Source organism: Cynocephalus volans, chromosome 3 (assembly GCF_027409185.1).
Source record: "Cynocephalus volans isolate mCynVol1 chromosome 3, mCynVol1.pri, whole genome shotgun sequence".
In the NCBI taxonomy this organism is placed as follows: domain Eukaryota; kingdom Metazoa; phylum Chordata; class Mammalia; order Dermoptera; family Cynocephalidae; genus Cynocephalus; species Cynocephalus volans.
The window spans coordinates 95,253,527-95,278,884 of NC_084462.1; the positions used below are offsets into that span (position 1 = coordinate 95,253,527).

The window sequence follows — 25,358 nt, forward strand, 5'->3', positions numbered from 1 at the left end:
CCTTCCAGGGGCTGGGGGCTTAACCCAACCTGCATCTGGGCATAGCCACAGCCCTCCCTGGCTGGAGTTCCGGGTCTCCCAGTCCAGGGCCACCACTACAGCTGTCTCACTGCTCAGTAGGGGCTGCACCCCACCCAGAGTTCTCCCTTATGTTCATGGCTGGCTTGAAAGGAGCTGAAAATAAACTCTTCACCAGGCCAGTGTGTAGAACGGCTGGTCCAACCAGACAAACTTCCACAGAATGGATTTGGGGTGCAAGCTGGAGGTGTCAGATCAGAAGGGACAGGAAGGGTTGGGAATGGCCTGACCTGACAAGAGGAGGCTTCAGGCATCGGGAATCACAGCATGTCCTGGACACACTCCCTTCTCCTTCCTCTCCTCATCTTCCTCCTCCTCTTTCAGTATATGAGGGTACTTCAAAAAGTTTGTGGAAAAATAAAATGAAAAGATAATACGATTCTTTCCATGAACTTTTCGAAGTACCCTTGTACAAGTCTTGCACTTATTTAGTTAAATTTATTCCTATTTTGTTCTTTTTGATGATACTGTAAATGGAATTATTTTCTCAACTTCATTTTTCAGATTGTTTATTGCTATTTTATAGAAATATGATTGATTTTTTATATTGATCTTGTATTCTGCAATCCTGCTGGACTTGTTTATTAGCTCCAACACTTTTGTAAATTCCTTAGAATTTTCTATATACAGATCATGTCATCTGCAAATAGAGAGGGTTTTACTTCTTCCTTTCTGTTCTGAACGCCTCTTATTTCTTTTTCTTGTGTAATTGCGGCGACCAGAGCTAACGTTGAACAGACAAGGCAAGAGCGGACATCCTTGTCTTGTTCCCGATAGGGGGGAAAGCATTGTCTTTCACTGTTAATGTGATAATAGCTGTGGGTTTTTCCTAGATGTTAGGTTGAGGAAGTCCCCTTCCATTCCTAGTTTGTTGAGTGTTTTTTAACATGAAAGTTTACTGAATGTTGTCAAATTATGTTTTCTGTGTCTATTGAGATGATCGTGTGGGTTTTGTCCTGAATCTATTAATGTGTTTTGCCTTAATTGATTTTTGGATGTTAAATCACCCTCACATTTCTGGGACAAATCAGTTTTTTTTTATGTACCGCTGGCATACTTCTTAACTCCCACAGTCTAAAGTATACACACACACACAAACTCACAAACAACTCTGGCTCCTCTGGCCCCAGGTGGAGGTCATGGTGGGAGCTTTATGACAGACCTCGGCTCAGTGACTGCCCTCATCTGACATCCTCTCTCAGGACCTTTATTTCCCTCTGTGTCTCTGTATTTGGCTTTATTTTTGATTGCCCACTTTCCTCATTTTATCACAAACTTATTTTTTAACAATGATGATGAAATTTACTGGTTATTGTGTTTTATTTTGTGCCAGGCATTTTACACTGTTTCTCTTACTTCTCACAGCTGCCTAATGTGTTAGGTAGGATTATTATCTCCATGTTAACAATGATGAAAAAAGCATCCCTTTGCTCCATCTGCTGGCGCCGACCCGGCACTCGCTGCTGGCCATGGTGTGCTCCTGATGAACACAAACACTTGCACAAACACTTGCACAGACAGGGTCACTACACAACTGTGACAGAGCAAGACAGAAACAAGACCATTCCTAAACATGTCTGAGCATGGCCAAAACAAGATCACTGTGAAGCCACAAAATGCCCAAACGCTGCCCTCTTGTTTCACAGGAGAGATTGCTGTTCTTTATCAATTACAGGTTTTTAGCCCTGCCCTGCTCCCCCGCCACCTAGATAAAAATTATGAAGATACCCAGATGTAGACTTGCCCTCAATTCCTGACAGCACCCAATCCATAGCAAAACTTCATTTCCCCAAACGTTCCCTAAAATCACCTCACATAAGCCCAAACCCTAAGATAAGCCCCCCTTCCACACCGCTTACTGAGACGCTCCATGGTTCCTCACGGTGCAAGGTCTCCTTAGTTGCAACAAGTACCAACAAACCCAAATTTGTTCAACTACTGGGATGTTTCTGGTGGTCTTTGGCTGGTGGATATCAGTGGCTTAAGCAACTTGCTCAAGATCACTCAACTCAAAAGTGGCAAAGCCAGGACTGGAACTGGAGGCCTTGAAAATCAGCATCCAGGCTTCTGACCACCATGCCAGTCTGCAGCTCTGGGCCCTGACTTTGCAGCATGCCCTATTTGTAGTGAAGAACTAACCTCACCTACAGAGAGGTCTGGCCTTTGCAGTTGGCTATGGGGAGGTGACCTCTAATCCCTGGAATGTCCTGTCTGACAGGAGTCTTTGTTTGCTGGGGGGATTTGGCCACCTGGAGGAACTGGAGAATCAAAGTCTTAGCCCGACCTTCAGGAGGGAGACTGAAGGCTACTCAGACAGTATCTGTTTGTTGGGAAAATATAGAAAAATGATGAGGGCCCCTCAGATGTTCAGAATCTTGCCGGGCATCTGATGTAAATATTTACGTGCACCCAGGTGTTCCTTGTTTATTGTCTGGTGTAATTGCGCATGTGCACCCAGGTGTTTTGGGTGATGGACTTAAGTAAAAAGGACTAAGGGCTCTGATACATGGTGCTTCTCTGGACGCTCCAGGAAGCCACTAGGGCAGCTGCTCCTAGCTCTGAATAAAACCTATTAATTTTTTACCCACAGCTCCCAGGACCTTTTCCTATTACCTAGCTCATAGACCTGCTTCTGGAGGGTTTGTGACCCAGTCTGTACAATGGGCTCGAGGGGTCTGTGAGCCCTAGCCCTAGCTTTACACTGCTCAAGCCCCAATAAAAACTGGATGGCACTGGCTCAGGTAGACGTCCCCGGTTGGCAATGCTCTGCGTGTATTGTCACACATTGTGGCCGGGAGGAGGTAATGCCATCCTGGACTCCACAGGGAGAGGATGCCTGGAAGTTCTGGAATTGGACCTCTCCCAGATTCTGCCCTATGTGTCTCTTCCTCTGGCTGATTTTAATTTGTGTCCTTTTGCTATAAGAAAACTATAATAATAAGTTTAGTGCTTTCCTGAGTTCTGGGAATGATTCTAGCAAATTATTGAACCTGAGGGTGGTTGTAAGGGCTCCTAAATTTGTAGCCAGCTGGTCAGAAGTGGAGGTGGTTCTGGGGACTCCTGAACTTGTGGCTGGAGACTAAAGTCAGGACAGTCTTGTGGAGACTATTCCTTTAGACTGTACAGGTTGGTAACCTCCATTGCAGTGGGGAGCAAGGCGTCAGAAATCCTGGCCAGATCTGGCTGTCTATAGGACTGTGCCCTCAGTCTCAGGGTTTGGCCAACTCTGGGCTCCCGTGCTCTGGAGAGTGAGAGAAGGGACAAATAGAAAAAAAGACTCATTATATTTGGGGAGCTTGTAATAAGACCAGACAGAGGGCTGACAGAGTTCCATACAGCCCCCAGAGTGGGCTGGGTTGAGGCTCAAAGCCATACCAGGCACATGAGTGTACATGTGTGAGTGTGTTTATCTGTCTCACACCCACCCCCTACCCCCCACCCTGAATAGCTGCTGTCACCCCAGGTCCTCTGACTACCCAACGGCCAGGAATGCCTGTCTGTCAGCCCCACCCTGATCTGGATGAGGACTATGACTCCAGCAGCTGTCAGGCCCCCACTCAAAGGCTCCCGTGTAAATTGTGCATGGCTCTTCCTGCAGCCTGTGGGCCTCTCCCTGGCCAGGCCCAGAGACAACCAGCAAAGACACAAAGGCCCAGCAGGCTGTGAAGGGAGATTAACGTTTAAATTGGTGGACTTTAAGTAAGCAGATTATCTTCCATAATGTGGTTGGGCCTCAGCTAATCAGTTGAAGGCCTTAACAGAACAAAGACGTAGTTCACTCAGCAAGAAGGAATTCTGCCCACAGGCTGCCTTTGGATTCAAACTGCAACTCTTCCCTGAGTCTCCAGCCTGTTGGCCTACCCCATCAGATTTTGGACTCAAGCCTCCACAACTGTGTGAGCCAGTTCCTTAAAATACTTCTCTCTCTTTCTCTCTCTCTACACACACAGACGTGTGCGCGTGCCCCCCCGCACACACACACATCCTGTTCTGTTTCTCTGTAGAACACTAACTAATACAGTATCCATTAGAAGAAAAAACAAAAACCTGTCATTCCAAATGGTGAAATCTTAGATGTGTTTCCTTAAAGTTCAGGTTTCCATTTCTTGACAATGGTTTCCTGGAGCTCATTCAGTTTCTGCGGGTCAGGAATTGAGGCATGACTTAGCTGGTCGTCTGCAATCAAGATATTGGCCAGGGCTGCAATCATCTCAAGGTTTGAAGGAGGCAGGACATGTGTCCTCATATGGCTGCTGGCAGGATTCAGTTCCTCATGGGCTGTTGGCCTGAGTCTGCCCTCAACATCTCGCCACATGGACCTCCCGGAGCAGGTCACAATATGGCAGCTAGCTTCATCAAAGAGCAAGCAAGAAGAAGGAGAGAGAGAGAGAGTGAGTGAGTCTGAGAGACGTTCTAAAGGAAAAAAAAAAAATACCCATATTCTGTGACAGATCAGATTCAGGAGTTTAAAGTAAGGAAGACGAAGATCCACAGGAGACTCTGAAGGTTGCAACCTGAAAGGACATCGGTGGTGAGAACAGTGAAGTGCTCTGGAAGGGCTGCTGGTCTTTGCAGAGGGTGCATTTGAGAAGTTATCCCGCAGTGAGCTACCTCTGAGAAGTCATGTTGTCTGGTAAGAGGAATGTGCTCCCAGAGGTGATCTCAGAAGCCCAGTCCGACGTTGATAATAGTGACATAGGGAAATGCGCTGGAGGACTGGAGAAACCAAAGTTGACACATGCAGTTCTACAGAGAACTCCATGCTGTGGAGACCCATCTGCAATGTTAAAAGGCACCAGAGTGCGATGTTAAACGGCAGCCAGACCCCACACGGGGCTCAAGGATAGCTGGGATCTTAGGGACCTTTAGCTCAGCCCTCTCATCTGCAGATGAAGAGACACACCGAGGATGCGCCGTACCCTGTCCGAGGTCACACAGCCAGCTGAGGGCGTGTTGGGCACCCACTGTTTGGGGCTGAGTGTGATTATCGCCCTTCTCTTAGGAACAGCACTGGGGGGCGCTCCCCACCTTCACTCAGCCCACAAGCTCCGGGCTCCTGCTCCACCACGATTCGACGGGTGGGCTTGTGGCTCAGGCCTGGCCAGTCAGAGCAGCGTTGCACAGAGATTGGCTTAGGGACAAGCAGGTGGCCAGGGGCAGCCAATGAGATACCAGGAGACTTTTTTAGGGCTTCAGACGTAGACCCTCATTCTCTCTCACCGGGCTTGAACCCGGGCATGTGTGGGGCAGAAGTGGTCCTGAGGAAGGAAGAGCTTGTCTAAGAATGGAGGAAAGACAGGGGTGGCCAAGCCCAGGATGGAGAGAGACACGGAGAGTGCCGGCAGTGTCCAGTCTAAGATTAAAACAGTGCCCGCCCCCCGGACTGCTCAGTCATTCTTCCCGGCTCATCTCTTCCCCCCCTCCCCCTTTCTTTTTATTTGCCTAATCTCACTTGAGTTGAACTTTTTGTCACTCAGAATAATGCATCCTAATGAATCCTAGTTTAAAATACAGGAAAAGAGAGTTTAATGGGTAGGAGGATATCAAATTCAGAATTCCGAGGTGGAAGGAAAATCAAATCAAAGAATAGGACTTTGCCACTGGCCAATCAATAAAGACTTTTAGGAATAGATTGGTACATACCCTAGAGTAACATTTGCGCACGTGCACCAGGAGACATGTGAGACTGTTTGCAGCAGTACTATAGCAACAATTCAGATGATAAGGGAATGAATAAATTACAATACATTCCAATAGTGGAATACTATACAGCCAAGAAAAATAATGGACTATGGCTTCACACATTGACATGAATAAATCTCAAAAACACAATGTTGAGTGAAAAAGTAAGTATGGTTGCATTTGGGTTAGTACCTAAATATCCAAAACTGAATAATATATTATTTAGGGATGCATATATATGTAGTAAACATATAACAAAAAGCAAGGAAATGATAAACACAAAATTCAGATTAGCTGTGACCCTCACAGAGAAGGTTATGATTAGAGAGGGATGCATAGGAGCTTTGAAAGCATTGATAATTTTCTATTTTAAGCTGAGAAGGAGTTTGAGTAAATGGGTATATATTTTATTACTTTTCTCATTATATATGTGAATGTGCAATATATATTCCTCTGTATTTATGAAACTTTTTTGGGGGGGGTGGGAGGGACTGGCATGGGATATGAAAATTTTCATAATAAAAATCAGTAAAAGACTTAGGACCAGTACCTGGGAGGCTATCTGGCAGCTCTGTGTACAAGGAACAGAGGGAAACAGCAATGGCTGTCATTTGTTGAACACACCTGTGGGCTGAACACTTCTAAGTGTTTGCATTTTCTCATTTAATTTTCACAGCAGCCCAGTGAGGTAGGGACTGTGCTAAGAGTCAGGCTCTAAGGTTGGAGTTGGTGAGATAACTTGCTCAAGGCCACAAAACCAGCAAGAAGTGGAGTCAGGATTCGAATCCAGGCCACCTGCCTGCAGAACTCACGTGCTGGGCCACCCCATTCGCTGCCAAAGCCTGTTTTTATAGACACAACAAACCCCCGACAATCTTCAGTCCCAGTGCAGAGCTCTGGTAATCGCTGGATTGACCAACATGTCAGGAGCCTGGAGGCCTAAAGAATTTCTCATCCTCTCACAGGATCTAGGACAGTTGAATCTGTGGTGCAACTTAGGTCTGAGTTACCCAAGATTGAGGGGGAAAGTCAACTTGCTTGGGACTGAGGGTTCCTGAGATGGGAGAATTTCAGTGCCAAAGTGGAGAAGGTCCCAGGCAAACTGGGACAAGTTGGTCATCCCACCTAACACTGATTGTGAGCAGTGAAGTAGGAACAGAGAACAGGCTGACCTGACACTGCCCAGTGCCTGGGTGCAGGGAGATGAAGGAAATGCCCACATAGCTCTTGGCCTTTAGGTGTATCAACCCCACCAGCAGTACAGCATAACCCAATCAATGTCTTGGGCTTCTACCAGTCAGAAAAACAATCAGTCGCCCTTGTGAGAATGGACAGGGGAAGAAGGGCTAGAAGTATTTGCCTCCCAGCAGGGAGCACCAGGAGGAAGTGCAAGGTCTTCTCCACTCCAACCCTCCTAGGGTTGGGGAATGAACCTTGAGTAAGCACTGAACAGCGAGGCGCCTCCAATCAATCCAGAGAAGGCAGAGAGATCGTGATTATGAGAGAGGGCTGGAGTTCAAATCCTGGCTGGTGTTCCTTGAGATGATTACTGAACTTTTTTAAGCCTCTAATTCCTCTTCTCTAAAAGGAGACAACAATAGCCACTTCACAGCATTGCTGGAAGGATTACACAGAATACTGTATGTGATAAATTTGGCATAATACCTTACACATAGTAGGTACTTGATAAATGACAGCAGTTATTTTAAAATTTTTATCATTATTTTAGAGATGAACCTTCATCCTAATTGGATATAGCTCCACGAAGGTGCGACACTTTTATTGACATAAATGATCACTGGTATAAATTATGTCCTGGGTTGTGACCTTCCCTATATTTAATGCCCCATTTGAAAAGCCAGCAATTAACTTCATCTGTGAGCTAAGGCTGCAGTTCAGATGGCTGTGCCACCAGGGGGCTGTGTTGCTCAGTGACTGTTGCTTGGACAGTTTGCCTGGCTGGTCCAGGGGTGTGGAACAGTGAGCCTCAAGAGCACAGAGCATACACATCACTCTGTAAACCTTTCCACAAAACATGCCTTTAAACTCCTGTAGCAACCTTACATATGAATTAATAACCAGCATTTACATGTATATTCAAAGAAGGACATAATTCAGAGCAAAATTCAAAGACATTAATGCTTAGGTAAATCCTCTCAGAGTGCTATCACGATGCAATGGCACTTGGGATTTCCCTTTTCAGGTTAGTATGTCCATCTGCAATAAAATGTACAAATAAATTGTTGTGTATTTATGCAATGGAATACTATGCAGCTATAAAAACAAATGCTCTGTGTTACACACAACAGTATGAATGGATTTCATAAACATAATGTTGACAGTAAGAGGCCAGGCATAAAAGAATAATACTGAATGACTGCATTTATATAAAATTCTAAAATTGATCAAACTAATTGTGGTAGTAGAAATCAGGGTAGTGTTTACTTTGGGGGGCCAGGAGAGAAGTGATTGGAAGGGAGCACGAGGATGGTTTCTAGGATGGTGGTAATGTTCTGTGTTTTGATCAGGGTGCTGGTTACACAGGTGTGCTGTGAAAATTCACCAAGATGCACACTTATGATTTTTGTAGACAGCATCTACATAGTGGAGCATAGTAACCGTTGATTTGTGCCTGCCAAGTATGTGTTTCCATCTCTCTTTTCTGTCAACCACTCCTGCTCAGTGGCCTCAGGAGAGAGGGTGGGACCAGGACTGGCCTATCTGAGTATGTCATCTCCCTGGCGCAGGGGATTGTCCCATGGGGCAGACTCCTAACTCCATTGAGCTGATCAGAGCCTTTCCCTAGGATAAAGATGCCTGTTGGAAAAACTTCTCCCTTGATGTTGGAATTGCTAAGTTTGTTCTGCTAGTGGCTGTGTTCCCCACAGGTGGATGGGAGCTGCATACAGTAGGAGAGAATGGGCCAACGGGAGAAGAGAAGCAGACATAGAGGAGATGTGGGTGGGACAAAGAGTCCTAGTGACTTTGAATCCCAGGTTCTATCCTTCCTCAACTTCTCAGGGTCTTCATTTCTTTCAATTCCATGAGTTAATCCAGCAGCTTTCCCAGCTAGGTGAGGCAATAAATTGCTTTTTATGCTTAAGCTTGTTTAGTTTGGCTCCTGATACCTACAACTGAAAGAGTCTTGACTAATTCATTGAGCAATCAGGTGGATGGTAGGGCCACTTACTGAAATGGCATCACAGGAAGAGGAGTATTCTCCTATTGGGAAAGTGCAAGCTGAGTCCCTCTTATCAAGGGGTGAGTGCTCTTCCCACTTGAGGAAGTTTTCACAACTTGACACTGGTGTTTTGCATAATCTCCGTCTATGCCAGGGAGTGGTGACTGGCCCCCAAGGTAACGATGTGTAATCACTACCTGATTTGGAGTTGGAATTGAGATTACTGCATGTTCTTTCTAATGATCAATCTAATTGACATCTAGACTTCAACCAGTCTAGCTTAGAAATATTTCTTTCCTTCCCGGATTTCTCCCATTAGCCATTAGGTTCACAAAACCTCCAGGGATGCTTACTTATCCAAGGGGGGCGGGTCCTGCCCATTAAAGTCCTGAGCAAAGGAAACTGGACAACTTCTCATTATCCAAGGTTTTTGCTCTCAGTGCCACATGGTGTCACTGCTGAGACGCAGACAATCCTATCACTCTGGTGTTGCCCCTGCTCTTGTCACACAGCATTGATGATGGAATACAGATGCTACAGCTACTCTGGGGTTGTCCTTTTTGCCCACGGCTGGATGATCTGGGTAGAATGGCCATGGACCCCCACCAGCATCTCGTCTGGTCCCTGGTTTGCCCCTTCACCCCTGTCTGGGAATGACATTGGGAGGACTTTGCTGAGCACGCACACAGGCTCCTCATCCCTGGCAGCAGGTGGCTTTGGCTAGCCCACCGCCTTCCTGCTCAGACCCAGCTCTGGCTCCTGAGCTCATGATGTTTGCTCCAGTCTCACAGCCACTTTCCTCAAGGCTGTGCCAGGGAGGTGGGGTCCAAAAGGGCTTCTTCACTGCAGCTTCAGCCACACTGCACCCTGAGTGACTTTTCTTCCCCTATTTCTCATTCTGTCCCTAGAATGAGGCAACTTCTAACTTGGGCCAAGCCCGGTCCCTATTTCCTACTCTGTGGTGAAGAACTTCTAAGAGTTGAAGGGGTGGGGGGTAAGGGTAAGTGTCATCACCCTTAAAGCTGGTTCTTGAAGGAAAGTTAGGAAAATGCCCACCCTCCCCTTCATGGGATGATACAAAAAGACAATATATCTAATTTTTGTAAAAATAATAATTGTTATATCAAGGTCATTTTAGGAGTTGCAATATATCTATAATATTCATGTGAATCAATTTTGGTATTTAGCTGGGTTATTAAAGCTACACTGTCTGTAATAGGGAGTTGGGCAGAAAAGGCACTTACCTTGACTCCAGCCTACTATTTTCCAGGCATAGTTCTCACACTTCTATAAAGTTTGTATCATCACAATTATCCCTGTTTTACAAATGAGAAACTAAGGCTCAGAAATATTGGGTAACTTGCCAATAATTTGCTCAAGAGCTGCAGGGATGCCCTCTTCCTGCAGCCCACCCACCCCCACCCCACTCCATGGGTGTGCACCAGGGACTGCCAGAGAAGCACCGAGCCTCACCTGTCACCTTTCCTGTCTTTCCTGATGTCACTCAGTACTTTTTCCAGGGACCTGTAAGGAGACATGCTAATTGATTATTACCTTCCTGGAGCCAGTACTGAAGGAAAGTCAGTTCCTTTTGATAAAGCTCCATTCCATTTTTTTGGAGCAAAACTAAGTGGCCTTTTGTGCCCTGAAACCAGAGCACCTTGGACAAAGCAAATTGGTACCTGACAAAAATATGAGCAGCTACTGTCCCCTGGGGGTTCGCCAGGTGCCTACTCTACTCTAAACCCTTTACAAACCGAACCAGTTTATTGAAGTCTCAGATGGTTCTGGGGTAAACATGAAACAATTTTAGTTTTTCTAATAATTGTCCCCAACTATACTCTGTCCAATCCTCCTTTTCTGCTACATATAGATATTTGAGAAAAGAGAGTTCTCCTCACAATATGAGACCATAAGCATTGTTCATTTGAACGACATACATCATTATTATGTGTATTTTTTATATTTGTGAATTTTTTTCTTCCTAATTTACTTCCCTAAAGTTGTAGGTGATAACCAAAAAAATAAATCTGCTCTTAACCAGGTCACCTTATTATAGTGCCTTGGGAGATCTGGGGTAAGTCAGTCGTCACGTCCACCTGTCCTGGAAACGTTATCATAAAACCGTTTTTACCTAAAAGCAAGCATAATGGCACCAGAAAGCTATAATATAACCTCAAATGCTTCTTGTATCCCTTACCTTAGTTCCTTACATGTAGGATGTAACCTAGTAACAATCTCAAATTTATACGTCACGTGCAACCAGTAGAAAACCTGATGAAGTGATTAGGCAGGCTGTCCTTCCCTCGCCTTTGACGCTTCCTCCTTCCTGTGATGATAAAATGCTAAGCTCTGCTGGCCCTCTCCGGAGTGCATTTCTCAGGGCGACCTGACCTTTGTGTCTCTCTGGTTGCAATTGTCATATTTGCTCAATAAATCCTATGTTCCTATGTTTGGCTTCAGTTTCTTTTAGGTCAACAAAGGTCTATAGGTGGATAGAATGCTCATTAAGTTCTCAGCTCCCCAAACCTAGAGACACACTGTTACCCTACGCAATGTGCCAAGAGCCAATTCCAGAAATTTTAATTTAACGCACCAGTGGGTCAATTATTAAAGAATGGCTTGATATCGCTGGTCTGTTTGACAACCCCTTTCTCTGTGTGATTTTCTCCCTCTGCTTCTCACTAGGGGCTTTCTTGCTGAGAACATCTTTCTTTAAATAGCCTACTTCTCAAAACTGAGGGTGCCTTTTTTTTTCTATCTGTAGGATTTCCCACATTCTAAATGATTGTTTTGTTGTTGTTGTTGTTGTTTTTTGTCTTTTTCGTGACCGGCACACTCAGCCAGTGAGTGCACCGGCCATCCCTATATAGGATCCGAACCTGCAGCAGGAGTGTAGCTGCGCTCCCAGCGCCGCACTCTCCCGAGTGCGCCACGGGCTCGGCCCCTAAATGATTGTTTTAATCTAACAAAGCATCCTGCCTTTTTAACCAAAGTATGGAAAATGTCTTTTCTTTAACAATGCTTTTTTGCAATAAAAAAATAAAAGATAAAAACAGAGTATCAGTAATTTATCCAATTTTCTTTATACTTTTAGGAATAAACAATGCAAAATAAAACCAACAAAACAACAGCTAAAATTTCACATGGTAAACTTTTAAAGAATTGCACCTTGGAGATAAAAAAAATTGACCTAGCAAGAATTAGACTTGTTAAGAAATAGTGGTCACAGAAGAAAATTCACAAAAATAAATGTATAATGGGTAAAATTTCATGGCATATGGAAAAGACTTGATCCGAAATATTATTCTATTAGAAATTGATCAAGAAATTAAACTGGCTTAATTGCATTTGTCTCAGTAATGCTTTTTCCCTTTTTTTAATGTAAAGTTATGTAAATTTTTTTTTTTTTTTGTCTTTTTTTTTTGTGACCGGCACTCAGCCAGTGAGTGCACCGGTCATTCCTATAGAGGATCCAAACCCGCGGCGGGAGCGTTGCCGCACTCCCAGCGCCGCACTCTCCCGAGTGCGCCACGGGATCGGCCCAAGTTATGTAAATTTAAAAATACTTTCCTGTTACAAACAATTGGAATGAAACAGGAATATACAGCCTCCCTTTACCCACCTGATTCCCACTCCCCTACTCTATTATCAATTTTAAATATTTTCATAAAGTATTTTCTAGATAAAAATTCATGAAATTGGTATACTTCTCATTAAAATGTTTGAGTTTAAAAGAACGAAGTTAAAACTTCCCCAAGGTTATAAGAAAGGGAGAAATTAAAACATACGCACATCAAAGCAGCACATGAGCACTAAGTATACTACCCTCCACCTGAACATTTCAGTTTGTTCTCTGTCCCTTCCCACCATTAAATGCTGCTGTTACTTCTGCAAATCATCCTACAACTTGTCTTGCTTTTCCTTCTTTCTCTTCTTCCCTCCCTTCCTGCCTCCTTTTTTACTTTCCATTCTTCCTCTTTTGTCACCATTTACCAAGCCCCCATCATGTGTCAGGCACTTTGCTCAAATGCAGTCCCTGCCTCTGAGCGGGAGAAGGATGCACAGGCAGAAATGAGCACAGCGAGATGACCTCTGATCGGTTGGGGTGGGGGAGCCATAATGAATATTTGGACACGTTTTTCTTTAAGAACAAGGCTGATTTAAGCCATCCTGGCCACCAAGAATCCTGTGAAGTCACGCCCAGGAGTGACCCACTGTGCTGTCACCCAGGCTCTGGTTGGGCCCAGCCAGGCGGGGAATGAGGCTTTTTGCAGTACCAGTGGCCGGCTGCCCTAGGGGGCTTCTAGACACGTTGTGCTCAGTGCAAGAACATTTGTTGGCATTGTCGCTTTGGCTAAGGTGGAAGGTCTTTTGCTTGGCTTTTACTTTTAATATGTAGGAGGTGAATTTTACAGGGGACTAAGCTAGACATCCCTGAAGGATACTCCCTGACACAGATCAGGAAATGACACGAGGGCTCCTCTCTGCTCCGCCCCTCTGTCCACAGTTGGGGAGTGGAAGTCCCCTCTCTCAGTCTAGGAGGGTCTGCAGGGAAGGGTTCCTCTCTCGCCCCCATCTATCCTATCACCACAGTTCCCCATGGACAGCCCTGGAATCTGCACCACTATAGGGAGAAGTGACCGAGAGGGTCTTCAGGGCAGGAAGAAAGAAGAAGTGAGGGGCCGGCCCGTGGCTCACTGGGAGAGCGCTCTGCTGATGACACCAAGTCAAGGGTTAAGATCCCCTTACCGGTCATCTTTAAAAAAAAAAAAAAAATATATATATATATATATATATATATATATATGAGGTGAGAAAGACATTCCAAGAGGCAGGGGAAGGAAGCCTTGGCTCCTCCCTCCCACCCTGCACACCCAGACCACTGGCAAGGCTGCTCTCTCTGCTAACTCTTCAGTGTGGTGTGGCCTGGGCTCTCAGCTCCGACCGCCACCAACTGGCACCAGATTGACCAAGGATCTTTGTAGTCAGCTGCTTACAACCAGATGCCCATTCTAGGTCTCACCTGCATGGATGAGGGTTGGCAGAGTCATGAGGATTAGATAGCTCCCTTCCAGGTGCTCTCCAGAATGGCCTAGGCAGGACAGAGAGCTCTGAATGTTGGTGCCAGGGCTTCCTTCTGCCTTGCCTAGGCCCCAAAAATATTTACCAAAAGAAGTCTTAAAGAACCCCATTCTAATAACACCAAGGCCACGGGTTCAGATCCCTATATAGGGATGGCTGGTTGGCTCACTTGGGAGAGCATGGTGCTGACAACACCAAGTCAAGGGTTAAGATCCCCTTACCAGTCATCTCTGAAACAAACAAACAAACAAACCCATTCTAATCTCTGTACTTATTTTTTGAATTATAATCAGGGTAACACAAAGAAATGAGAACACCTAGGTATGGTATTTAACTCACTAATATTCAACTATCACCTGTCAATACTTTGCCTAATCCAGGTTTCCCATTATATTCTGAAAGATCACCTGAATTAAGAAGTCCTTCTGGGTCTTATAAGTGACTTTCTGTCTGACTTTAAGAAAACTTGGTTTCAAATGCCCCGTAGATTATATATCTCCATTACAGAATTTTTTTCTTCCAATTTCAAGCTTCCTGCTTCCCTTGTAGCAAAATAAAAATTAAAATACCATAGCCATGTCTGGCATCTGTACACTTACTCTATGAGTAGCTGCTTTTCTTCTAATCATCGGCCAGCATCAGCTTCTAATAAAGATCTCCAGAAATGAGGTCCTTAAGAAATGGCAAACATAAATGAAAGTGCTTTGTAAACTGCTAAACACCATGCTAAGAAAGAGATCCAGCAACTATTCAAGTCACTTTCAAACTACTTTTGATCTGAAAAAAGAACTTCTTCTTTCATTGTTAGTGATAAAATTCAAACTAGTAGTCATTGATTAGTTATTCAAGCTATTTTTTCCAAATAGCACAAGCAGAAAAATGACACGTTACACACATTTCCCACCCAAATACATGACTCTAGTCAGTCTGAGTGTAGGTCTGGCTGTTACTTGGTTTTTCTTGTGCTGTTTGGGTCAGAGAGAGTCCACTAGAAAGCCACAGCCTCAGAAAAGAGTCAGGCCGGCCAGTTAGCTCAATTGGTTATAGCGTGGTGCTGACAACACCAAGGTCCAAGGTTTGAACCCTCTCCTGGCCAGCTGCCAAAAACAAAACAAAACAAAAGTGTCTTGCAGTGGGGTTATGGCGGGGTGTTCCCAACTAGAGAGGATGCTGGATAACTCAGAGCCAGCACATGGAGAGACAGAAAAACGCACATTTTGAACGTACCTTTTGAAACAGTTGTACACAGAACACAAAGAGGGCTTGTTTTTTGTTTTTGTTTCTAACACGGAGCTGTGATACATTCTTCTCAAGCTTTTGGACACAGCTTCTATGAAACCAAAGAAAGGACTAAAATGAGAAGCAGAGTTAATTATTAAATTCTATTCTGGCCCATGGCCTTCATGATCGGCCCTGAACACAGGCCAGGTATTTCTTCCCAGAGCTCAAAATAGAGATCTGGGGGTGTCAGGCAAGCACCAAGCTCCACTCTCCCAGGAAAGTGAGTCTCCTTCGGGGCCTCATGGGCTCAGTGCTTCACCTCCAGGCTTTCTCCTTCCCCTCCCCACTGACATATTGAGTTTCACACTTTTAAAAATAGCTTCTGAGCAATGAGGTTCTGTCCCTGAGCCTGGATCACAGCCTTGCAGTGCAGGCCTTCCTTTATCAAGATCTGCCCTGTGCGCGCATAATTCTTGCTCCCTGCTTACCTTTCGTGCAGCACAAGAAATTTCTTTCCACCAAAGTAGGTCCAGATTGTTTGAAACATTCACAGAGAAAGATGTGGGACTCCTTCAGCTAAGTCCTCGCTTCCTTCGCCTCCTCAATAATTCATCTGTCTCATCTTCAAGAGGAATCTGATGGCATTGCTTTCACTTTCTTACAAAACTCTCTTGAAATTTCCTGACGATGCCCCCACTAGAACGACACCCCACTTTTAAGGACACATCCCAGCACCACACAGCCCCGAGAGATGGACGCAGTTGGGATGAATCTCCAGGTCCCGGAAGGCTGTCCTGTCCTGGGAACTAATGTGTCTGTCCCACACAGCCCACAAGCAGAAAAAGACAGCAGGTCCAGAAGAAATTTCAGTGAGTTTGGAGATACACAGGACCTGGAAACACCTGATCTCCCACCTTTACGTCCCATGGTTCCTTGGCGGTCTCAGGTATGCCTGTTCCTGGGGAGAGGGGACCTGGCCCCTTACATTTTACCCCCACTTTCCTGACTCTGAATGAGAACATCTGCATAGCTGCAGAATTAAAATATGTTTTTGTTATTTCCTTTCTTCTCCACCCCTGTCACACCTATCTGTCTTTACCTCCCTCTGTGCTCAAAAGAGCAGTTGGCAACAGTGGTGACCTTTTATTGAGTGCATTCTGTGTGCCTGACACTCTGCTAAGGAGGTATTTGTATCTGAACTTGACGTAGAAACCGAGGCTCAGAGAGGTTCATGAATATTCACAAGATCACACAGCTAGTCTCTATGGGCAATCTGAGCCAGAAGTTATTTCTGTTACTGTGATACTGATTTGGCTTTCCTCACAAGCCCCACCTCCTACTGGTCAGTGAAGAGAACGCCTTTAATAGGTAAATCCAATCTGGTAAATTTAGTAAGCTACAAAAATCGAACAGCATCTTTAGGTAATCATCAGTTGATCCAGATCTGCCTTCCCCAGACTCTCCTCTGGGTGGGTGGGTGAGCTCCCTGTCGGCTCCCAGCAATTTGGGGAGGGGGTAGTGTTCTTGTGCCCCTCTGGTTGAGCTGTGCAGGGGGAGTCTCACTCCCTTCCGCCAGTCAAGACCTCGCTCACAGGGAGCACTGTCCATGGTCCCCTCACCTCCTACAGACACCTCTGGTCTCTGCCTATCTCTGTCTGGCCTCTGGTTTCTGGCTTCCTGAGCCTCAACCATGGGGTCACCTTGCCCGGCCCCTAATAGTCTTACTTCATACCTGCATCCCTCAGCCGGGTGTCCACCATACTCGGTAACTGAGGCCACTCAGGGGGGTGACCCAGTCCTCATGAGGACACCACTCCAGCCCTTAACCAGGCCGACTTCCCCATGGGGACTCAGGCCTCTGTTGGGTGACCCTTACCAGAGTCACATGTGAAAAGTGGTCAAGAACCTCCCCCCATCCCTGCAGCGTTTCCTTCAACTTCTCTGCCCCAGACCATTTCACCCTTTCCAAGGAACATGTCTTCTTGCAATCACCCAGACTCCGGGGAGCAGGCTCTTCTCCCCTTCCTCTTCCTGACTCAACCTCCTTTCCAGAAGTCTCTGTGTCTCCTCAGCCAGGTAGGACCTGGCTTGCTGAAAGATGAGGTGTGATTTGGAACAACCTCTCTCCCCTGTTGCCCTGCTAAAGAGGCCGAGGCCTGCCCTTGCCTGCCCTGGCATCCTAAACCTCCTGACTCACACTTAGAGGTGGCAGCTGAAAGGTATGAGAGCAATTAAAAGATAATGGTTTAATATTTGTGAAAGTGTTGGCTTCATTAGAGTGGTTAAGAGCATGGGCTTTGAAACCAAACGAGGTTTAATGCCTCGGCCGGCTCTGTTACTCCAGACAAGTTCCTTAACCTCTTGAAACTTCCGTTTCTTCATAAATGGAGGAGAAATGATGTGAGGAATAAACGGCTGTGCAGCTTATGCCTGGGGCACATGAAGCTGGAGCGCTGTGGATCACTGCTGTGGCTGTTATGCCTTTGTTAGTATTTCTCTGCCCCTGTCGCCCCATGCCTGCCGGGGAGCAGGGATCAGGCTGTTTCACGGCCCCCCTGACTTTTTCCAGTTGTTTAAGGTGACAGTAGAAAGGCCACATGGCTGAGACACAGAAACCACAAAAAGACGTTGTATTTGATTTTAATCTTCTCACTTTGTTATCTGTAAAAGTAATTTCTAAAAATGCTTGGAAAGCACAAAGGGAAAGTCCACCACAATCCCATTAACCCAATATAGTAACTATTCCCCTTCGGTCTTTTTTTTTTTTTCTTATATAATGTTTATATAGTTGTGTTTTTAATATTTATACTATATCTACTCCCGGTTCGGGGGGGGCAGTTAGCCTAAAATTATAGTCATGGATATTTTCTAGGTTGCTACCTAAACTTCATAATTACCATTTTAATGGCTGAATAATATTCCATTGTGTGCATGTGCCATAATTTATTAGGATTTATGGTGAAAGGCCAGAGTATTTATAAGTGCTTTATTTTTATAAATTTCCGAGACTGGTCAATTTGTCATCCCCTAAGACCTTTGTGGAATATCTTAACAAGATAAAAAGAGGCACATTCAGCTCTGCAAGAGGGAGTGTATGTATGTAAGGGGGGGATAAGAGGGATTGGGGGGTTGTGTGCATATTTGGTGACAGTAGAGTCCTTGATTACTTATGTAGCAGATTTCGAGGGAACAACAGGACCCACCAATCTTTAAGTAGCTCCTCATCTGCCCTCCATTTGGTCCTTGAAGTGTTCCCTCCAGGGCCACCCCTGTGCAACAGGCCTTTGTCTTTCCGGTTAGAGGCTCCCATTACTGGGCAACATATTGCCATCCAGCAACACTTTAGTAAATGTCAGCTCATCAGATTAGCTGTAAATGACTTCATTCAGTAAAGGGAGTTACCATTTCCTACCCTGTATCTCTAGGTAACTCTTCCTGTGGCATGTCATCCTTTCTCAAGAAGACCAGGAACCACATCTGAGGCATTTTTTCATTCATCGGACAAATATTTATTGAGCTCCCACTATTTGCCTAGTATTGTTCTGGAGTGGGAGATAAAGCACTGAGCAGGTCAGAAAAGATCCAGTGCTCATAAAACTTCCATTCTAATGGGGGAGACAGACAATAAATAAATATATGACTATTTCTGATATCAGTGATAACAGAACAGAATCTGTGATAGCAAGTAATTTGCAGCAGGGAGGGGCATTAGGTAGGATGGTAACATTTGAACTAAGATCTGAATGATAAGAAGATTGAAGGAAAAGTGTTCCAGAGAGAGTAAATTTTAAGTACAAAGGTCCTAAAGTGCACAAGGTTGGTGTGTTCTAGAAACAGAAAGCCAGTTTGTCTGGAGAGCAGAAAGCAGGGGAAGAGAGGAAGTCAGTGGCCCGAGTTGAGGCCAAAGACTGGCTGGGCCAGATGCTGCAGAAAGCAGCTTTGATTTTGTTCTGAAGCACAGTGGGGAGCCATTGGAGGGCTTTAATCTGAGGATCACCTTTATCCATTTTGCGTTTTACACAGATCACTTTGGCTAGTGTGTGGAGAATGGATTGCCTAGGGGACGGATGAGAAATAGGGAGACAAGTGAGGAGGCCTTTGCTAGAGCCCAGAGAGAAATGGTGGTGGCTTGATTAGGGGTGGTAGTAGTGGACGTAGAAGTGGACAGATTCTGGATTTTTCTGGAGGTAGAGTTTACAGGACTCGTGGATAGATTGGACATGGAATGAGAAATCCCAGATGCCCCCTAGGTTTTTGCCTTAATAACCGGGAGGTACCCTTACTCAGCTGGGGAACACTAGGTAGGGTTAGGGTAGAAGGAACTGGAGGTTTCTGTCTTGCACATTTTAAATTCGATATACATGTCCAAGTGGAGATGTCAGATGGGCGGTTGAAAATACAAGTCTGGAATTCGGGAGACAGGTTAGGGTAAGCTATTTGAATACACGAAGCAGGATAGTGATGGTTCTTAAAGCCATGGCGCTGGATGAGATCCCCAAAGGATAGGGTGAAGAGACAGAAGAGAAGGGGTGAAGAGACAGAAGAGAAGGGGTGAAGTCTGCACTCTCCTGCTTTCCACCTTTAGATGCCCAGCCGAGGAGAAGAGCCGTCAAAAGAGACTGAGAAGGAATAGTGAGGTTGCAAGGAACCGATGAGAAGGTGGCGTCCTGGGAACCAAGAGATTTTTTTCCATAATCATCCCATACTATTACCTTTCTGAGCATAGAGTGGGTGGTCAGTAAATATTTTCAGGAAGCACGAGCTCTGGGGCTGCTTGTTTGAGTCTTTCCATCCCCTGGCACAGACCTGGAACTTGGAGGGCATGGGGTGACGGTGGCTGCCTGGTTGACTGGCTGCTGGCCTAAGGACCGAACATCTTCCCACTATCTCTGGCATCAAGGCTGATACCTCCACCTGGCTCCAGAGGCCCCACCCCAGCTGCCGCCCTGCCTGGTTTCACACTCTAGGGCCACAGCTCACACCCTCCTCTTCCAGCAGGGCTCACCCTACCCTGGGCCGCCCACGTGGTGCAAGGCACACTCATTCCTGCCTCGTCACCCAATTCTGCTGCTTGCCTTTGTGGAGTGCTTTCTCTCCCATCCTCCTGCTGCCTTGCCAAACCCTGCCCCCATTCCAAGTTGCCCAGCGTCTCCCCACCTGCCTCCATTTTGGTACTTGATGAATTTCCCTTCAGGACCACCCGTCTGCATGCCTCCTTTATCCACCAGGTTCCTGAAGCCTACTGGACACCCTCGGCCTCACCCTTATAGCTAATCCAGCATCACACTGTGTAGGTTCTACCCAAAACACCTCTCGAATCCCATCAATTCTCTCCATTTCTGTTCCTTGCCCTGGCCCAAGTGACCATTTGTTTCCCATCTGAGCCACCACAAGTCATCTTCCTACCTCCAGTCCTGCCCAATCCTGCCCCCACCCAACAGCCAGAGTGATCTGCTCCACATCACGTCTCTGCTTAATACCCTTCAATGGCATCCACTCCATTGAGATAAAATACCAAATCCTTACCATGAGTTTCAAAGCCTCATGTAATCCACTTTCCCGGACATGTCTCACCTCATCCTCCTTACTCACATGTGTGCAGTTCCTAAACATGCCAGCCTTTCCACCTCTAAGAGTCCTGCATGTGCTATACCCTCAGCCTGGGAACCCTCCCAGCAGCCCACACACAGCTAATCCCTAACCTTCCTTTAGGCTTTAGTTTAAAGGCACCTTCCTTTGAAGGTCACCTGTGACCCTTCCCCCATCTGAATCAGGTACCCTCTGTTATTGTCTTTCATAGCACCTTGTTCTTTTCCTTCCTAATTCTTATCACAGTTGATGATTATAAATTGTTTTTATTTATTTGTTCATTGTCTATCAAATCTTCTCCACTGGCAGCTCCACACCTGCCATTTGGGAGGATGTGTCAATCGGCAGGTGAGAGTCATGCAAGAAAAAAATTTCATGTTTCTGTCAAAGTTGTCCCAAAAGATGAGTTCCAGTGCTGTTTCTGAGAAAAGCAGAGAGGATGACTTTTAGGGGCCCAAAGACCTGCCTTCCCCAAAGCAGGTACTACATTTATTTTGGTATCCAGCACCTATAACATACTGCCTAGCACTTAAGAGGTGCACAGAAGTCTTTGCCATCAGTGAATAAAGTTTTTCCTGACTTCTTCAGCCCACGCCAACCTTTAGGTTCTTTGCCTTCCAAGTTCACTTACAACTACGGTAGTTCTTCCCAATTTATTTGTCCTGTAGCAAAAATAATAAAAACTGTAATCACTACAAACTGCTAAGGTTTATTACATGGCTGACTCTTCCTGCCAGTCACTGTATAAAAATATAAATATAAAATCTTTACAACAATCCTATGAAAAAGGGACTATTAGCCCCATTTTACAGATGAGGAAAGTGAGTCTCAGAGAGATAAAGTAATTGCCTAATGCTACCCAGCTAGTAAGTGCCAGAGCCAAGATATAAAGTCACGTCTCTCTGACTCCAAATCTCTGATTCTTTCCTCTACATTTGTTTGTGTGGGTCTTATCTCTCCAACAAATCATGAAATTTTATTGTTATTGTAAGCTTTTTGTCAGTGGCCTCTTTGGTCTGTGGTGTTTTGTTTGTTTGTTTGTTTTTGTTTTTTGTATCATCCACCTCCATCCACACTGTAGGTGCTCCCCAAATACCTGCCATTTGGGAGGGTGTGTCAGCCAGCCAGTGAGAGTCACACCAGACAAAAGTTTCCATGTTTCTGTCAAAGTTGCCCCAAGAGATGAGTTCCAGGGCTGGGTCTGAGAAAGGCAGAGAGGATGGCCACCCACAGATCCTGAACTTTTGGGGCCCACTGGCCTGCTTTCCCCTAATACTCCCTCACCAGGCCAGACTGGCCCCAAACCCCTCTTCTCCCTGCCTAGTGAAATTCCCACCATTAGGGTCACTTATATATTAGGCAACAAAGATTGGCATGGCTTCCCGATGTCCTCTCCCATAGGTGCTTCGAGCAGCTGAAAGGATAAGTAAATTGTCCCCTGGATCGAGGACATGGCAGAATAGAGAGTAATGGAATCCTAAAGCTGAAACAGATAATCTGGATTCTAGAGCAACCTCCTTGCCAAGTATAGGAATCTCCTCTGTACCTCCCGGGCAGGTACCCCTTGCATACTTCTAGGAATGGAAGTTTATTACTTCCCAAGTGACCAAGTTCTTTCTTACACTGAGGTAAAACTTACCTGCCCATAAAGGCCCTATTTCCGCCATCAGATGTGACACAGCATCAGTCTAATCCTTTTCTGTGCTTCACAGCCCTTTTCGCACCTGCTGTTAGCTTCCGTGTTCCACAGTTTCAAGACCCTGCTGTTGTGGGCTCCAGTACCTACTTTAGTCAAATTTTCAATGAGCCATGGCTGTGTCCTCTTCCTTGCCTGCTGTGTGGGTATTTTATTTGGGGGAAAGAGGAGGATCCAGATGGTGGACAGTGAGCCAGCTGCTGGGTTGGTAGGAGGAAGAGAGGGCTGCCTGGCACTTGAGGAAAAATTACTTCCCTGGATGGACCTGCCTGACCTTATCCCCAGCCGATACCTCCCGCTCCTCTCAGAGGATGGGCATGAGCACATACGCCTGTGTACTTTTCACAGAGCTGACATATATAAATATATGGCGTGGTGGTCCAGAATTTGATGGGCATGAAATAAATGTTAGTTTTCTTTCCCTGCCTCTAAATATATATTTTTTTGCTTTATTTATTTAGCATGTAATAATTTTGCTCTTTTTTTTTTTTGGCAGCTGGCTGGTACATTGCTCTTTATTAAACATTGTTTTTTCTGACTCTAAGTAACATGATATATGTTCAGTACAAACATTAAAACATTTTAAAAGTTTAATTAGGAAAATAAACATTCCCAATAATCTCATCATCAGAGATAACTTCTTGAACCCTTAATATCTTTCCTTCCAGTCTTTTTTCCAGGCACATATATACATAGAAATCACTTTTGTTTGTACATATATATTTATATGTGTAAAATTAAGCTCATATTGTAAAATTTATCCTTTCTACCTAATAGTAAATAGTGATAATTTTCCTCTGCCATTAAAAAAAAAGATTTTAGGGCCAACCCCGTGGCGCACTCGGGAGAGTGCAATGCTGGGAGCGCTGCGCCGCTCCCACCGTGGGTTCGGATCCTATATAGGAATGGCCGGTGCGCTCACTGGCTGAGTGCGGTGCGGATGACACCATGCCGAGGGTTGCGATCCCCTTACCGGTCACGAAAAATACAAAAAAAAAAGATTTTTAAAAATGGCTACATAATACACCATCATATCATCTAGGTTTCTGTTCATGAGACCGACCCCCATCTCTTGTCTGCTGACTCCAGACTTCTCCACTAAGCATCTCTGCTGATTTGCCCAGGCTAAGAAATGCACCTGCCCTATTAGGATCAATGACAGAGCAAACTGACCCAGTTACCAAGTATCACTTGGCAATATACAGCCCTCTCGATCCACACACACAAGGAGCCAGTTCCCCCCAAATAGGCTCATGGTAGCAAAGTGAATAAGCATGAAAGAGGCTCAGCACTACTCAGTACCTCAGCTTCCAGGACACTAGTCCAACCTTCCCTCATCCTTATGGCACGTTCCTCTCTGGGATTCCCATTGTCCTTCCCTGTCATCTGAACCTCAGTGGGTCTCTTCGGGGTCTCTTTAGTTCATCATATACATTGCAATAACATGAATCCCCAATGGGAAAGGGTCGCAATCCCAACCTCTTTTCTCCCCCAGGAAGTTTCTCTGCTCTTGTGCAAATTCACAGATATAACTAGATTCCTAAGGGAGGGTCCTGGCTAGCTCCATTCAGCAGTGTCCAAGGCCCAGCTGTCATGGACATATCAGGGAGGGAGGATGACTGCTACCTTCATCCCTCAACAACTTCTAAGCCATAGCCCTTGTTAAACCAAACAGACAAACAATGAAATAAAAAAGTTACAGGAATAATGCTAAATCAAACGTCTTGAAAATTTGTGCAAGAGTTTATGTACAGTAAATTCCTAGAAATAGAGTTACTGGGTCAAAGCCATACAAGTTTTACATATTAATAAGATTACCAAATTGCCCTCCAAAAAGTTTGTTCCGATTTACATCTATCAACAGCGTTCTACTGACTCTTCCTCACACCCTCACTAACACTGAGTCTTATCAACTTTCCACCCTTGCCAATCTGATAAATAAATACAGTTTCATTTTTTTCTTTGTGGTTTTAATTTACTTTCTTTTAATTATTAGTGATAATCTTTTATAGGCTTATTGCATATTCCATTGATTCCCAAATTTTGTTGAACATTAGAACCACCAGGGTAGCTTTTAAAAATCCAGACGCCCAAGTCATGCACCGTACTAACTACATCAGAATATCTGGGAGTCAGGCATCAATATTTCTTTTAAAAATTTCCAGGTGATTCCAATGTTCAGCGAAGTTGGAATTGCTGACATATACATTATTACCATTCACTGCCTGTTTGCATCTTTCATCAGTTTTTCGATTGAGTTGTTAGCATTTTAGTATCTATTTGAAAGAAATTTTTTTTTTACTGGGGAAACCAACCCTTCATCATAAGTTTGGCAAATATTTTTCAAATTAGTCTTTTTTATAGTTTACGGTTATTTAGAGAAACTTAATATGTATATAGTCAGAATTATTCATTTGTTTTCCTTTATTACATCTCAGTTTTGTATCTTTCTTCATGACTAATGATGATAAAACAATATCCAGATAAATTATACTTACACCTGGAATTTGTTTTAATATAAGGAGTGAGTCACGGATCCAGCTTATTATTTTCCCAAGTGGCAAAATTGTTGTTTTTTCAGAAAATAGTTATTTTCCCTTCATAAATTATCAAATAATTTGTTTCCCTGATTAATTTGTAATGGCATAATTTCCACATGAAAATTTCCTGTATGCACTAGGATTTGTGTCTGGACTGTCTAGGCTTTAAATACTGTAGCTTTAAAATGTATTTACTAGATTGAATTAGTTTCCTCTCCTTAATTGTACCTGTTTTACAAGTTTGTTGAATATTTTTTTCATTTTTGTTCTTCTGCATAAATTTTGG

The 25,358-nt window shown here is 44.7% G+C and overlaps 1 protein-coding gene and 1 long non-coding RNA gene across 3 annotated transcripts in view; one reads left to right on the plus strand and one right to left on the minus strand.

Moving 5' to 3' along the window:
- Positions 1-3,559: 3,559 nt before the first annotated feature.
- On the minus strand, positions 3,560-15,542 carry LOC134373245 (uncharacterized). 2 transcript variants are annotated; one of them, XR_010022953.1, is made up of 5 exons: positions 15,254-15,542; positions 14,626-14,698; positions 10,415-10,465; positions 10,186-10,257; positions 3,560-4,424 (listed from the first exon to the last, which is right to left on the minus strand). It is a non-coding gene; the product is annotated as an uncharacterized LOC134373245 (long non-coding RNA). The 2 variants fall into 2 exon arrangements; XR_010022954.1 differs by lacking the exon at positions 10,186-10,257.
- Positions 15,543-15,793: 251 nt separating this feature from the next.
- PLA2G4E (phospholipase A2 group IVE) overlaps positions 15,794-25,358 on the plus strand; it is a 57,419-nt gene continuing 47,854 nt past the window's right edge. Inside the window, exon 1 of the mRNA XM_063090066.1 lies at positions 15,794-16,193. Within this exon, the coding sequence (XP_062946136.1) occupies positions 15,999-16,193 (195 nt within the window). The 5' untranslated portion in view covers positions 15,794-15,998. The remainder of the gene's footprint in view (positions 16,194-25,358) is intronic.